The 13,704-nt window shown below is 45.8% G+C and overlaps 1 protein-coding gene across 3 annotated transcripts in view; it reads right to left on the reverse strand.

Moving 5' to 3' along the window:
• The window catches only part of ADCY7 (adenylate cyclase 7), a 565,990-nt gene that overhangs the window by 279,088 nt on the left and 273,198 nt on the right, over positions 1-13,704 (reverse strand). For all 3 annotated transcript variants that reach the window (XM_086947700.1, XM_086947702.1, XM_086947701.1), the window contains exon 4: positions 12,799-12,963. In XM_086947700.1, the coding sequence (XP_086803826.1) occupies positions 12,799-12,963 (165 nt within the window). The remainder of the gene's footprint in view (positions 1-12,798; positions 12,964-13,704) is intronic.

The raw sequence follows: 13,704 nt of genomic DNA on the forward strand, positions 1-13,704 counted from the left end.
TGGTGCGAACAACCCCTTGGAAAAGGGCGAAATATCGAGCGAATGGAGGGAAATGGCCGGCGGCTCGCAACGGCAAGATAGCACCCCTCTGGGAGTCCTCCGCGGAGGCACTTCATCGCGTCGCTCATCCGCCGCAGAGGGGAACCGCAGCCCTCGACAGGCTCCAGCGGTTTCGCCATCGCAGTCAGAGCACTGCGGAGCAACAACGCGCGCTCCCTGACGCGAGGGAGACGCGGACTGAGACCGGCTCCTGCAACCCCTAAAGGTCAGTGGTGCTGCGGCCGGGAGACTACGCTGCTTCCCAGTCCCTGGCCGAGAGAACTGTGAGCCCGGCATCTGTGGGCCTGAATGTTTTATAACTGTTACCTGTGTGGAATCTGGCCTTAAGACATTGCCCCCAGTGAAACAGTGGCCCAGAGGCGGCCAGGCACTTCATCGAAAGGCCAACCACATCGACAAGTGCACGGTGGCCATGGGTCGCGAGGAGGGGGCGACAGGAGGGGGCCCGCAAGAGGAAGCTGGTGACCATACCTCGGACCCATCCTTGAAGGACATTATGATGGCCATCAGGGAACTGAAAGCCACTCTGGAGCCAAAGCTTAACTCCATAACAGAGGATGTAAATTTCCTACGAGCTGATCTCTGTAAAATCTCTGAGAAAGTCTCCACGGTGGAGGCGGGCATTGGAGGCCTACAGACTAAAACAAAATTGCTCGAAGACCATGTTGCAACTCTCACAAAGAATCAGTCGGACATCTACACCCGGCTTGAAGACCAGTAAGGGAGAGCCTAGGGCAACTATATGCGCAAGTGGTGGGGGTGCCAGAGGGAATGGAGGGACCATCAATGGACTTGTTCCTGGAGGACCTAATCTTAAATTACCTGAAGTCCAAATGGCTGTGGGCCTTCTTTTCAGTGGAACATGCTCACACGGCTTTGGGAGGCAGGCCTCGCCCGGGATGCCTCCACGCACAATCATTGCCGGCATCCTGAATTTCAGGGATAGGGATGCCATCTTACAAGAGGCATGCATGCATGGTGACCTCTGACATGAAAATGCAATCATCTGCTTCTTTCCGGACTTCACATTGCATGTTCAACACAAGAGGTGCTCCTTCAATGCCGTAAAAAAAGCCCTCCGGGAGCAAAATGTGAAATATATGATCCTTTTTCCAGCTAGGCTTAAAATTCTCGACGAAGGGAAAGCATACTTTTTTGACACGCCGGCGGATGCAAACGACTGGCTGGAGGGCTGGCGAACTGTTTGTCGCAAAGGAGGGAAACATCGGACAGGGACGGAGCATGGCAGCGCGGAGATTAAGCAGGAGTCCGAGGGGTCCTCCAGTAGCCAGACGCAACGGACAAATAAGTGACCTGTGGGACATCTCTTAATTTGCTGACATTGAATAACATTCTTTTTGCGAACACTACTTAGTGTGTCAGTGGATCCAGGGAGGGAGGATAAAGGGCATGATGCCTCCTGTTACTTGGGGTCTGCAACTTCTGAACAGACTACCGTAATACATGGCCCACCTTTATTTTCTCTTCTTGTTTAGGCATACAGTTGGGCCGAATATATGAATCTTAGGGCAGAGGGCCTTGAAACGTTTCGCTACGGGATTGTAATCGCCGTCAGCAGTCCTAAATCACTTAACGCTAGAGGCTAGTCCACGACTCCTCAGAAATGTTTCTTTCTGTACAGTTTGGGCGACAGGCACTCTGCACGTTTGGGAGGTGGGAGGTTGGGGACTCACTTAGCAGAGTTGCTGGGAGGGGGCTGTTGGGTTTGTTGATTGTTTTCTTCGGGGGGTAGGGGATATATGTTTGAGACCTTGATATCCAACAGTTACTGGAGGATGACGCAGAGAGTATTTCAATAGCGAGGGCACATTCATTACTATAGGCCTAACTAGCAACCATGGAAGACCCAGTTAGCATGAAGATATGGACCTGGAACGTGAATGGTCTTGGGAACAAGATTAAGCACACACTGGTGATGCAGCATCTCAAGAGACACTCCCTAGACGTTGTTCTGATCCAAGAATCACACTTGCAGGGAAAGTAAATGTAAGACCTTAGACCGTTTTGGTTACAAAATGATTGGTCACTCTGAGTTTACGTCAGGGGCACGGGTGGTGGAAATCCTGACACGTAACAAACTGCCCCTTGTTATCACAGGTACATGGACAGATGCTGCGGGATGTTTCGTTGTGGCAGCAGGTAAATGAGAGGGACGCCTGATTGCACTCTGTTCTTGCTATATACACCGCCGGGTCTCCACTCAGTGATCCTCCCACAGTTCATTCATAGCTGATTTCACCCTAGGTATTCTACTTATTGGTGGGGGAAAAAATGCAGTTATGGACCCGGAGATGGATCGGTCCGGCTCCCGGGCTGGCAGGTAAGGAGAACACGGTCTGGCAGACTTCGTTATGGCGATGAGTATGGTAACCCTTCATTGAGACACTACACCTTTTATTTGGCTAGGCATGGGTTCTTTTCCAGGATAGATCACTACTTTACCCGCAATGATAAGGTGGGGGACTTCCTTAACGCCAAACACATGGCACGGGGGATCTCGGACCACTCTCCTGTGTGCGTCACTCTTAGAGGCCCGTCTATTGATAGAGCCGCGTTCCCGAGGATAGACCCTTAGCGCCTCCAGGATCCAACCATTGGGGACAAGCTCCGTGAGGGCTTGGAGCTATATTTTAAGGAGAACAAGGGGTCTGTAGAGTGACACATTACACTGTGGGAGGCCTATAAGACAGTTTTGAGGTGAAAGGCGCAAGCGCTGATTGGAGCACAGAAAAAAGAGGAGACCTTGCAGATTCGACGACTGGAGCAGGAAATTAGCCAGATGGAGTGAGACAGTGCAACTGCCTCATTTGCGGAATTGTGCCACAGGCTGGCACTCAAACAGTGGGACCTCAGGGCTCTTGCAGATGGCGAGGCGAGGGCATTCGTGCTAGCAACACAGCAGCGTGTGTACGATGGCGCAGCTGGAACGACGAGACCAGGATAGATCAAGGGTGACGGGGCGTGTGACGCGACTGGGTTCCTTAAGTCCACCAGTAATGATATAGCAGAAGCCTTTGCCATATACTTTGAGCAAATTCATTCACCAGTCTGCACAAGGTCAGAAGAGGACTGTGCCGAGTTTTTGAGAGATTTTAACTTGCCTGTTGTGTCCCTAGAGGCGCACAACCTGCTAGAAGCGGAACTTATAGTGGAAGAGCTGGGTAAAGCTTTGGGTTCCCTTACATCAGGGAAAGCATCGGGTCCCAATGGGCTCCCAGTGGAGATTTACAAGAGGTAGGCCTTTACCATACTGCCTCCGCTCAGAGAAATGCTGCTAGAGGCACACAAACTGGGGCAGTTGCCGTCGGACCAAAGGGCAGTGACAATAGTAATGATCTATAAAGAAGGAAAGTCGCCTGACGAGTGTAGTTCCTACCGCCCTATCTCTCTCATCAATGTGGAGGACAAGGTCCTGGCAAAGGCCTTGGCAGACAGGCTGGTGTCCGTCATTAAGGAGTTGGTGAAGGTGGACCAATCAGGTTTCATGCCCAGTAGTAGTACCCAGCACAATCTACGTAGACTAAATGGGGTGCTGCACATGACTGGTGGTAATGAGACCCAACAGACGGCATTGATGGCGCTGGACACCTCAATGGCCTTTGATAGTATAGAGAGGCCATATCTATTCATGGTCCTTCAGAGGATGTGTTTTGGTCCTATTTTCTGTGGTTGGGTTAGACTCTTGTATGAGATGCCACGGCCCGAGTGCGAGTTAACACGGCTCTATCCAGATCCTTTCACTTGCGTAGGGATACCAGGCAGGGGTGCCCCTTGTCCTCACTCCTATTTTCTCTAGCACTGGAGCCGTTGGCACACTGGATCAGGAGAGATCCCATGGTCTGGGGTATCGTGGTGCCAGGGGGGTGGGAGGAGCAAATCTCCCTCTACGCCGATGACATTGTTTTGTATCTGGCACTGCCTTTTTACTCAATAGCACGATTACTACACATTTTTTAGCTCTTCGGTAGTTATTCAGGCTACAATGTCAATTGGTCAAAATCTGTGATTTTTTCATTGTCGGGCCCCCCCCCAGGGTTCCGCGATGGTGTTAGTCTCCAGTGGTGTCTGAGGGCTTTAGGTATTTGGGTTTCAACGTCACGCGAGATCTTAAGTCGTCCCTGGAAAGTAATCTAGGACTCCAAATGAGTTGTTTAGGTGTAGATGGCAGTCATTGTGGCATTACCCCGATCTCTCTTGTGGGAAGAGCGGCTCTCTTTAAAATGATGATGCTGCAGAGGCTGCTCTATATTCTTCAAAACTCCCTTACCCGGTTCCCCCGTCTATTTTCAAACTTATACTGCAGGCAGTTTGGACACTGTTGTGGAAGGGTGGCTCCCCGAGAATCGCGCTTCACAAGCTGCAGAAGGGAGTATAAGATGGTGGCCTGGATATTCCGGACAACAGGCTGTACTACTGTGCCTCGCAGTTTCAGGTCATAAACGACTGGGTCTATGTAGGAGAGGAGGAGCCTGCCTTTAGAGTTGATAAAACAGTCATGCCAGGAGGGAATTGTGAGTGACCCGAGTGGCCTGAACACACTAAAGTGATGCTACAGTGCTGGAGAGAGGCCAATAAACGAATTGGCTGGGTGGAAAAACTGACGGGTAGAACCCCGTTGTGGGTGCATGATCCATTGCCTGAAGTGGCCGCACTGACGGGCTTTAAAGGGTGGAAACTGATCGGTATTGAATATTTGGGGGATGTATGGAAAAGGGATTCCTCCCTCACGTTTGAGGATCTCCTAAAGGAATATAATTTGGACCAGTCGCAGAGATACCCCTACTTGAGACTTTTGCAAGCACTGCACATACACAGTGATGTATCAGTCCCGGTCTACTCCCCGTTAGCAGGTAGTATACTACTGTATCCCATCACTGAGGAACCAACCTCCATGATATATGGCAAATTGATAAATAATGTACCAGAACCCCTGATCACTCTCTGAGAGGCCTGGGTCAAAGATCTTGGTAGCATAGACAACGAGGAGTGGCAGGAGGCTATTCAGAGCCCTAGAGAGGTCGCAATACGCTCCAGATTTAAACTAGTGCAGCTCAAGATTTTGCACCGCCCGTATTATGCTCGCACCCATCTATATACTTGGGGTAGGACACCAACAGCGCTGTGCATCAGGGGATGTCAGAGGGAGGGTACCTTCCTGCATATTCTATGGGAGTCTCCCGAGATAGTTCGATTCTGGCAGAAAATCACGGATATTATGTCCGAGGTGGTGGGAGAGTATGTCCCTTCGGAGCCTAAGTGACTTTTACTAATGATCAGAGGGGAATCTAACTGGTCCAGCTATGTGGGAATGTGGATGACTCTGGCAGCGGACATTGCAAAGCGCAACATTGCCAGTGCGTGGTGGGCACCAGAACCTCCACAGGAGGAGTGGAAACGAGATCTCGATTGGGGCCAGCGGGGCTAAGAAACAGTGTACAAAGGCAGGGGATGTGTTAGAAAATGGGTAAAAGTGTGGGCACCCTGGCGAAAGTACAGAGGGCTGGGCGTGGGTGAATAGATGGGTGCTGAATGGTCAAAAAATGTCCTTTATGCCCTCATTCCACTGCCAAATGGTGCACAAATGGGGTACCAAGGACAACATCCTCACAAAGAGTCATAATTGTGCCACAAGCGGCAAATTGTCCAATGTATACGCATTGTGAGTCCTGCCTTGTTGTAGCAATATACCATACCCCTATCTAAAAAAGTGCCAGTTGAACAGGCCTTGCCAACATGCTGCCCAACAATAGAACAATAGTTCTGTTTCTCTCCAAGAAGCCATTTTTGCTAGTATAAACACCTGTACAACGCCACACATTCAGACCATGAAATGGGCAAGCGCAGAACAGACAAGGCGCAGCCCCAACCAACCGACGCAAAATCTCAGGCAACTAGCGCAGGAAGTACTGTGCAGTCAGTGGTTCCGAACCCTGTAGGACACACAGATCACTCGCACCGGTTCGACAAACTGATGACAGCGGTGTTGGACATTAAATCCACATTGGTCCCTTAGATTGACTCGCTACGTGTAGAAATGGGGTTCCTGAGAGAAAATCACAAAAATTTGAAGGACAGAGTGGAGGATTCGGAATTGGCGCTAGCATCCTTGGGGCCTACAGTGTCCATGGCAACAGATCAGATTAAAACCCTCCAGCAAGAGGTGAAATATCTGAAGAGCCAGGTAGAGCACCAGGAGGGTAGGTCACTTAGGAATAATGTACGTATAGTGGGACTACCAGAACGAATAAAAGGCCAAAGCATGGAGCTCTATCTAGAGACCTGGTTCTCCACAGATATTTTAAAGGGCATAATCTCAAAATTCTTCTCAGTTGAGCGGGCACACAGAGTGCCGGGGAGGCCCCCTCCGCCCAGGCAATACCCCAGGCCTGAGGTAGCGGGCTGTTTAATTACCACAATAGGGATCACATCCAGGTAACCAGGTCCTGCAGAGCACGGCAAGTTGAAAATGCTGCGGTGCACATCTACCTGGTTTATACGCAATCAGTGCAATGCTGCAGATCCTCCTACCTGGATGTCAAGAAATGCCTTTGGGACCACGAGCTACAATACTTGTTGCAATATCCTGCCAAGTTGCACATCTGATACAAAGATAGCAACATCTTCTGTTCCACCCCTGAAGAGGCCTGGTCCTGAATAGACCAGAATGGCCTCGCACATGCCCAACCTACAACTTCAGCGGACCCCCGACAGCCATGGAAACTAGCAGGTACACATAGACATATACATAGAGAGAGCGTGAGCAAGCCAGGCGGAACATCTTGGTAACTCCACGTCCCCTCCAAGATCTGAATCCGACATGGACACGGCCCAGGATCAAACACTACAGCTAACGGCCTCACAACACGCTGGTCAATGATGGAAGGAGGCCCAATAGTCAACCCACAACCTGCAGAGGAGCTTGGGTGATCTCTTATGCAACAATTAAAATAGCCTCTGCAGAACAACATAGGTACATTACTACTACAGAGACTGGTGTATTTTACCTGTATAACTTGCTAAATATCAATAAAGATTATTCAACAAAAAAAGTGCTAAGACTTGATTATGTACAAAAAGACAATGTGTTGTGTTGATAGTAGTGGTATAGTGCAGGAAAGAAATTTCATAATTTTGAAAAATGAAATGAGGAAAATAATAGAATTGATTGATGTAATAGAAATATTACGTGTTTAAAGGAGTTCTGACAACTTTTGGGCCCAATGCCACTGCACCTGCTGCACCATTCGAACCATGCCCCTAGTGCCTGCAAGATAACTGCATTTGTGACTGCCTGTTTAGTAGTAAAATATTGCAATATTTAGTGTTTAGAGGGGGTTCCTAGAGCTTTGAGCCCTATTGTGTTACTGCACCTGCTGCACCATTGAAATCAGGGCCCTAGTGCCTGCTAGATAACTGCACTTGTGACTGCCTGTTTAGAAGTAAAATATAGCAATATTTTTCGTTAGTGGGGTCCCTAGAGCTTTTGGTCTCAGTGCCACTGCACCAGCTGCATCATTCAAATTAAGTCCCTTTTAACTGCAAGATAACTGCAATGTGTCTGCCTGTATAGTAGTAAAATATAGCAATATTAGCTGGTTAGAGGAGTTCTGACAACTTTTGGGCCTGGTGCTACTGCACCTGATGCACTTGTGACTGCCTGTTTAGTAGTAAAATATAGCAATATTAGGTGTTTAGTGGGGTGCCTAGAATCTTTGGTCCTGGTGCTACTGCACCTGCTGCGCCATTCAATCCATGACCCAATTGCCTGCTAAATAAATGGAAGTGTCTTGTTTAGTAGTAATTTTTAGCAATAATCTTGACTTAGTGGGGTACCTAGAGCATTTGGCCCCGGAGCCATGGCACCTGCTGCTTCATTCAAATCAAGTCCCTTGTAACTGCAATCGTGACTACCTGCTTAGTAGTCAAATATAGCAATATCATATGCTTAAAGGAGTTCTGACAACTTTTGGGCCTGGTGCTACTGCACCTGCTGCACCATTCAAATCATGACCCTGTTTTCTTCATGGTAACTGCACTGTGGCTGCCTGTTTAGTAGTAAAATATAGCATAGCTCTTGTATAGTAAATGTATGTTTAACGTGCAATGTTTATTACGACATTTAGCATTTGATTATAATGACCAAATAAATTAAGTTGAAAAAAATCAATCCGATAATGCCTACAAAGGGCAAAGAAAGGTACTGAGGCATAAATAGAAAATGCCCCAAACGTTTTAAGGCAAAAGCATCTGCTCTGCACAGCTAAGAAATAAAAAGCTAACATTTAAGCATACTGTTAGAAGTGGTCGGCCTTTTCAGTGGGCAGAGATCTTATTTGGACAGTGAATGGGGCTTAAACAGGGTGAACAGCTTTAGTAGAAGTATCGTAAATGTGTGCAGCCATGTGAAGTTAAAAAAAGAAGTTCCACACAAAAGCGAATGAGCACAGTAATTCGTAATGGCAAATGATAAGAGCCCCCTTTTAAGATATATTAAATACAAGAGATTTCACAAGCACATTGCAAGCAAAACCTAAAAACAGCCCTTAATGCTATACTTACAAGACAGAGACAATTGTCGTGGGTTACTAAACAAATCATGCGTATTGACACTAAGGCTTACCTTTTTAGGTAGGCAAAGCAAGGACTCTTTAATGCTTTGTCTAATTGAAGGTAGTAAGACAGAACCTGTCTAAGGCCGGATTCCTGTTTAGGCCATACAGATAGTGACAGCAGCTAGGAGCGCAATTTAATCTAATCTGTGCTATAACCTAGCCCAGCTCTGCGTGGCACACATATATCGAGGTGATAGTAGGTACAGCTCGCAGCCTCTTAACTTTTACAGCCTACTCAACTTGCCCAGTCACCTTCCTCACGGAAGCCAAGACCTAGACCAAGCCTATCAGCATAATTCTCTCCTGAGGGAGGAATCCGTTCCGCCTGCATGAGTGAGGGCTTCTATCTTTAGGCTGGTCTCCACTAAGGAGCATTGGGACAAAAAGCTCTACCTCTGAAATGCTCTTCAAACACCTCAATAGTCATGACTTTCTGCAGTTTCCACACCCCTACTTTAATATCAATTTTTAAGACCTATTTTGGCTTCATTACCTCATATTTTGAGATTAAATACCCGCTTACATTTTAGTTTAATTATAAACTAAAGATCTGCCAGGGGCATTTGAAGCATTAAAGCTACAAAGGTGCGCAGCTCCCCGAAGATACAAACCGCAGTGATCTGGTCATCCACAGGACTAGACCGTGGTAGGAATGAGATCAGGGCCGGATCCAGAGATCCCATGCACGGAAAAAAAGTTCAGGGTCTGAGTCATACAGACACTTCAGTGACCTCAGCCCTTGCATAGATCTGCAGAGGCAGGGGTGAGTGTTTGTAGACATGACTAACAAAAGGTTCCCTTACATGTGGTTGCACTGCGGTGGCGCCTTATCTGCAGAGCCGCTCGACTCATACGTCACGTTTCCTGTTTTAAATTAAAGCAGTATTCAGACCAGTACTAAACATTAACTACCATGGCGATTTGTTTGGAGAATGGCTCGTGGAAGGATGCGCATATATGCCTCTTCCAGCCAAAGATGGTGCCTGCAAAATCTTCAACCATGAAAACAACGTTCTGTTCATACTTGGTCCGGGTTTTCCGACCTATTTGTTTTGTTGGAGAACCCTATACATTTCGAAAATTCACAAATTAAATGAAGAAACTGTGATTCTTCTACATTAAAGGCAAATGTGTGCAGTCACTTTCCAGGTGTGTATGACATACTCATGCAATAAGATGAATGCAGTAAAGCGGCTTCTGGTTGGTGAACCCGTTCTGCAGCTGTGTGTGTAGATCTCTCTACTTGGACTAGTGGAGAATGAATTCAAATAGCTTTGAGAACATAACATACCAAATCATTCAAACAATACAGATGCCAACCTTTCATTTTGCTCAAACGTGCCACAAAGGCATTACGTAGCTTTTTTGTGATATTTTGTATTTTTAGCACCGACAAGACTTTAATTAGTGATGGATGCGGTGGAAGATCCGTGGAACGTAAGACTTATGGAGGTAAGACCAATGTTCTGTCTACCTTTCCACCAACAAGGATACATTCCACTAAAATGACACCAGTAGTAATTAGCAGTCCTTCATGGGTGCCGTAGGCTGCCGGGGATGGGGACCAGGACATACCTTTTATCATCAGACTGGCACAGAGAAAATGAGAATTAAGGGAAATATGGCAACGCAGTGACAGGGGGACAAAGAGGGGGGGGGGGTCAAAAAGAACAAGCAAGAATGAGATAAAGAGACAAGAAGTTAAGAGCGGTAGTAAAAAAAAAGGTATGAGGTGAAATAAAGACTAGGGCATTCAGCAGGGTCAACCACAAAACCAAGGGGAAAAAAACTTGGGCCAGTACACTCATTCATTTTTTTTTAATGTATTTTTTTTTTACAAGTTACTCACTGGTGATATGATCAATAATACAAAGACTAGGATACTTTTCGCCACTAAGTACCGTGAGGTGATGAACTGACACTTTGTTCTGAAGAAGCGCCTTGTCGAACGTAGGGACATAGGGTGAGCCAGTGGCTCTGAGTCACCAGGGAAACATATTTTCAGTTTCATACTTTCTGATTGCAAAACATTGCATTGGCATATGCTCCCCGGTCAGTTACAGTGACGTGAACAAAGATTAGCACTCCAAAAATATATGATTGTGAAATGAAAGCTAAAAACACGGAACATCGTTAAGTCATCAGTCAATTTCACCCTCAAAGGTATGGACCTCTATTCTCGCTCCACGGACCCCTCTACAAAAGGGGCTGCAGATGGTAAACATATAAATGTGAATTCAAATCTGTAAACATCTCTGTAGCACTACAGAGCCTGCAAATGGTATCCATGCCCTGAAAGGACTCGTATTAGCCTCCTACAGAAGCAGGGGCGCCACATGCTATCGCAAAAGCTTGTGACTGTCAAGTTTTCAGATTGACTTTTTCATGAAGCATTTAAGTGTTTGATTGATAAAGCTTCTACGGCCGGATCTAGAACATCTAAATTTGGATCAATCAGTAATAATAAATAATAATAATAATAATCTTTATTGATTGGTTTAAAAAAACATTTACAATTTAAAACATAACAAAAATTGAATAGAAATGACTGTGATAAGAGTTTTAAAACAATTAATTTAAAATGACTTAAAATTCGGGGGGCCAGTAAGATCTGATAATGTTCTCATACAGTACATCACTCTGGATTTCTTGTAGTCTCTGATTTGGATGTTGTGCCTGTTAACTCGGCCGCTCTGCTATGGTGGGGAGAGTTTGATTGGGAGTGTGGCTTCAAGAAGTTTTGACGCTTTATGGACAAATTTCGAAAGCCCAATGTTTAGCTTGCTGTTGTCAGGGTTGAGTGCGGCCATTATTGCTTGGCAGCAAGATCGAACTCCCAACATAATACATTGGCCTCGCAACAGTGACCGTCTGGCTGTGAGCAGTGCAGGGCATGCACAGACGAGATGTTCCATTGTTTCAGAATGGTAGCCACACAATCTGTATTCCGTGCTACTACCCGGCCGGGGCCATTCCGGGAGATTCTTCAGAAAGGGCCATTATCCCATCCTCAAGGTTAAAAACTTGTGTTTCTAATAAAGTGCGTATGTGCTGGACAGGTAGGGCGGCTGAACACCCACTTTAAAATTGGCGATTACAGCCCAGGCGTGTCTCTTCTTTGAGAGTGAGTAGCTCCCTGTCCGAGTGAAAGGACCACAATCTAACTTTTTTATCCGGCGGACTTTAACACCAGGAGAGAGGGATTTATATCCCAGAGGTCTTTTGCACCTAGTAACTGTAGGCTGTAATCCAGGTGTTGCCGATGCTTGTGGCTGGTCTGATTTTTTTGTATTTCCTGCCAGAAACGGGCCTCTAAGGGACCCTCCTGGGCGTGGCGCAGTCTATGGCACAGTTTAACGAATGCACCTGCCTCCACTCCATGGTGATCTTTGAGTCCCAATTCGAGTCTCACTTGAGCTGGCGAGGCAGATTTTGGCAACCAAAAGGCTCTTTTAAAGATTTTTGTTGTTAACTTGTTTATTAATATAATGGTTGTGCCCTTGGCGATCTCGTGTCTATATGTCAGGGATTTGATTACTTTGGCTTTCATTACTTTCAGCATGAGTGTTAGGCTGGGACCTAGTAGCTGTTTTGCCAATTTTGCAGCGACCACCTCTAACGACAGAGCTTTAATTTTTAATGCTTCTTTGTGCCTCATAAAAGAACCTCTTGTATCTGGAAAGATGCCCAGGTATTTATAACTGGGGGTTGAATCTAGCTTTGTTTTGTTGAAGTACCACCTTTCTGTTGACCTTTTTTGCTTCCCAAAAGTGATAGTTTTGGTTTTTAACAAGTTAAGCTCTAAATGATCAATCAGTATTTATTCGTCAATTGAAGATCAAGGCCCAGCTTGTGAAGAGTAAACTTCTTTTCTTTTCGGACATAGATTTTGTTAACCATTAAATGGTCGACTTAGAGATGGATGAAAATGTGAAAGTAATGTAAGCTTTGACTAGTAACAATGTCTCCTTAAAATATTTTTTTCCAATAGAGACTGACCTAACCACTTAAACCACAATATCATGTTATGTTCCTGTTCTGACAAGTTTACTGCAAAGGGATTTGAACTTAATAGTGCTTGGGTGGTTAGCTGAAAAAACCTTACCTGGAGAGCAACGTTGTCCTTTGGTTTTGAAGAAAACACCGTGACAGCAATACTAATAACCACAATATGAGACACTGCAGATAATACACTGATGAAGATGGCTTCTCGCATCCCAAATGGTAACATGGTGTAAACTGCGAGAATTATGAAGAGAAAGAATGGCACCTATTCAAGAAATATGAAAGTACATACATTAGTAAGATGGAGCATACCACACATCAAAGGAGAAACACAGTAACAAACATTCTGCATTTCGATTGGCTGGAGCTCATCCCAATATACACTTTATAATTGTGCGTATGATTGGGGTCATATTCATACATGACTGTAGGGAAGCAGCAGAAAAATAGTATGAAACCTCAAAATACACTAGCATCAAAACTATACCCAAACCAACGTGTTTATGCTGTGCAGGGGAGAGAAAATGTACCCAATATTCTAACAGACAAAATCATATTAAGGACATTATAGTGGATATCATCAAAAACTCTAAAAGAACTACTGAAATTGGCAAATTATGCTTATTAGAACCACCACTACCACTGCACTCCAAATGCAAAGTTCTTTCCACTGAAGTGTTACCAGAGTGCTACGGTCCCAGTGAGGTCAATAACCAATATAGGCAAGGTTAGGTTGATTTCAACCCTAAAGTCCTCGAAAGTAGACTTTCTGTGGCGTCTGTATTCGTAAACATACTTTTTATATGTTTTGTTTCTTTCAGTCCCCTGACCAAATGTGAGCTCATAGTGATCACCATCACGACAGCAGGTGTAGACTGTGGAAAGCATCTGTAAACTAAACATTAGTCCAGTGACTTCAATTATCACAATTTGCATGTGATTGCTTTAAGACCTTTAGTTACTGAAAGATTATCCACAGACGAAGGATCCAACTAGCAACCTCCTG

The sequence above is a fragment of the Lissotriton vulgaris genome, chromosome 12, assembly GCF_964263255.1.
Source record: "Lissotriton vulgaris chromosome 12, aLisVul1.2, whole genome shotgun sequence".
NCBI lineage: Eukaryota > Metazoa > Chordata > Amphibia > Caudata > Salamandridae > Lissotriton > Lissotriton vulgaris.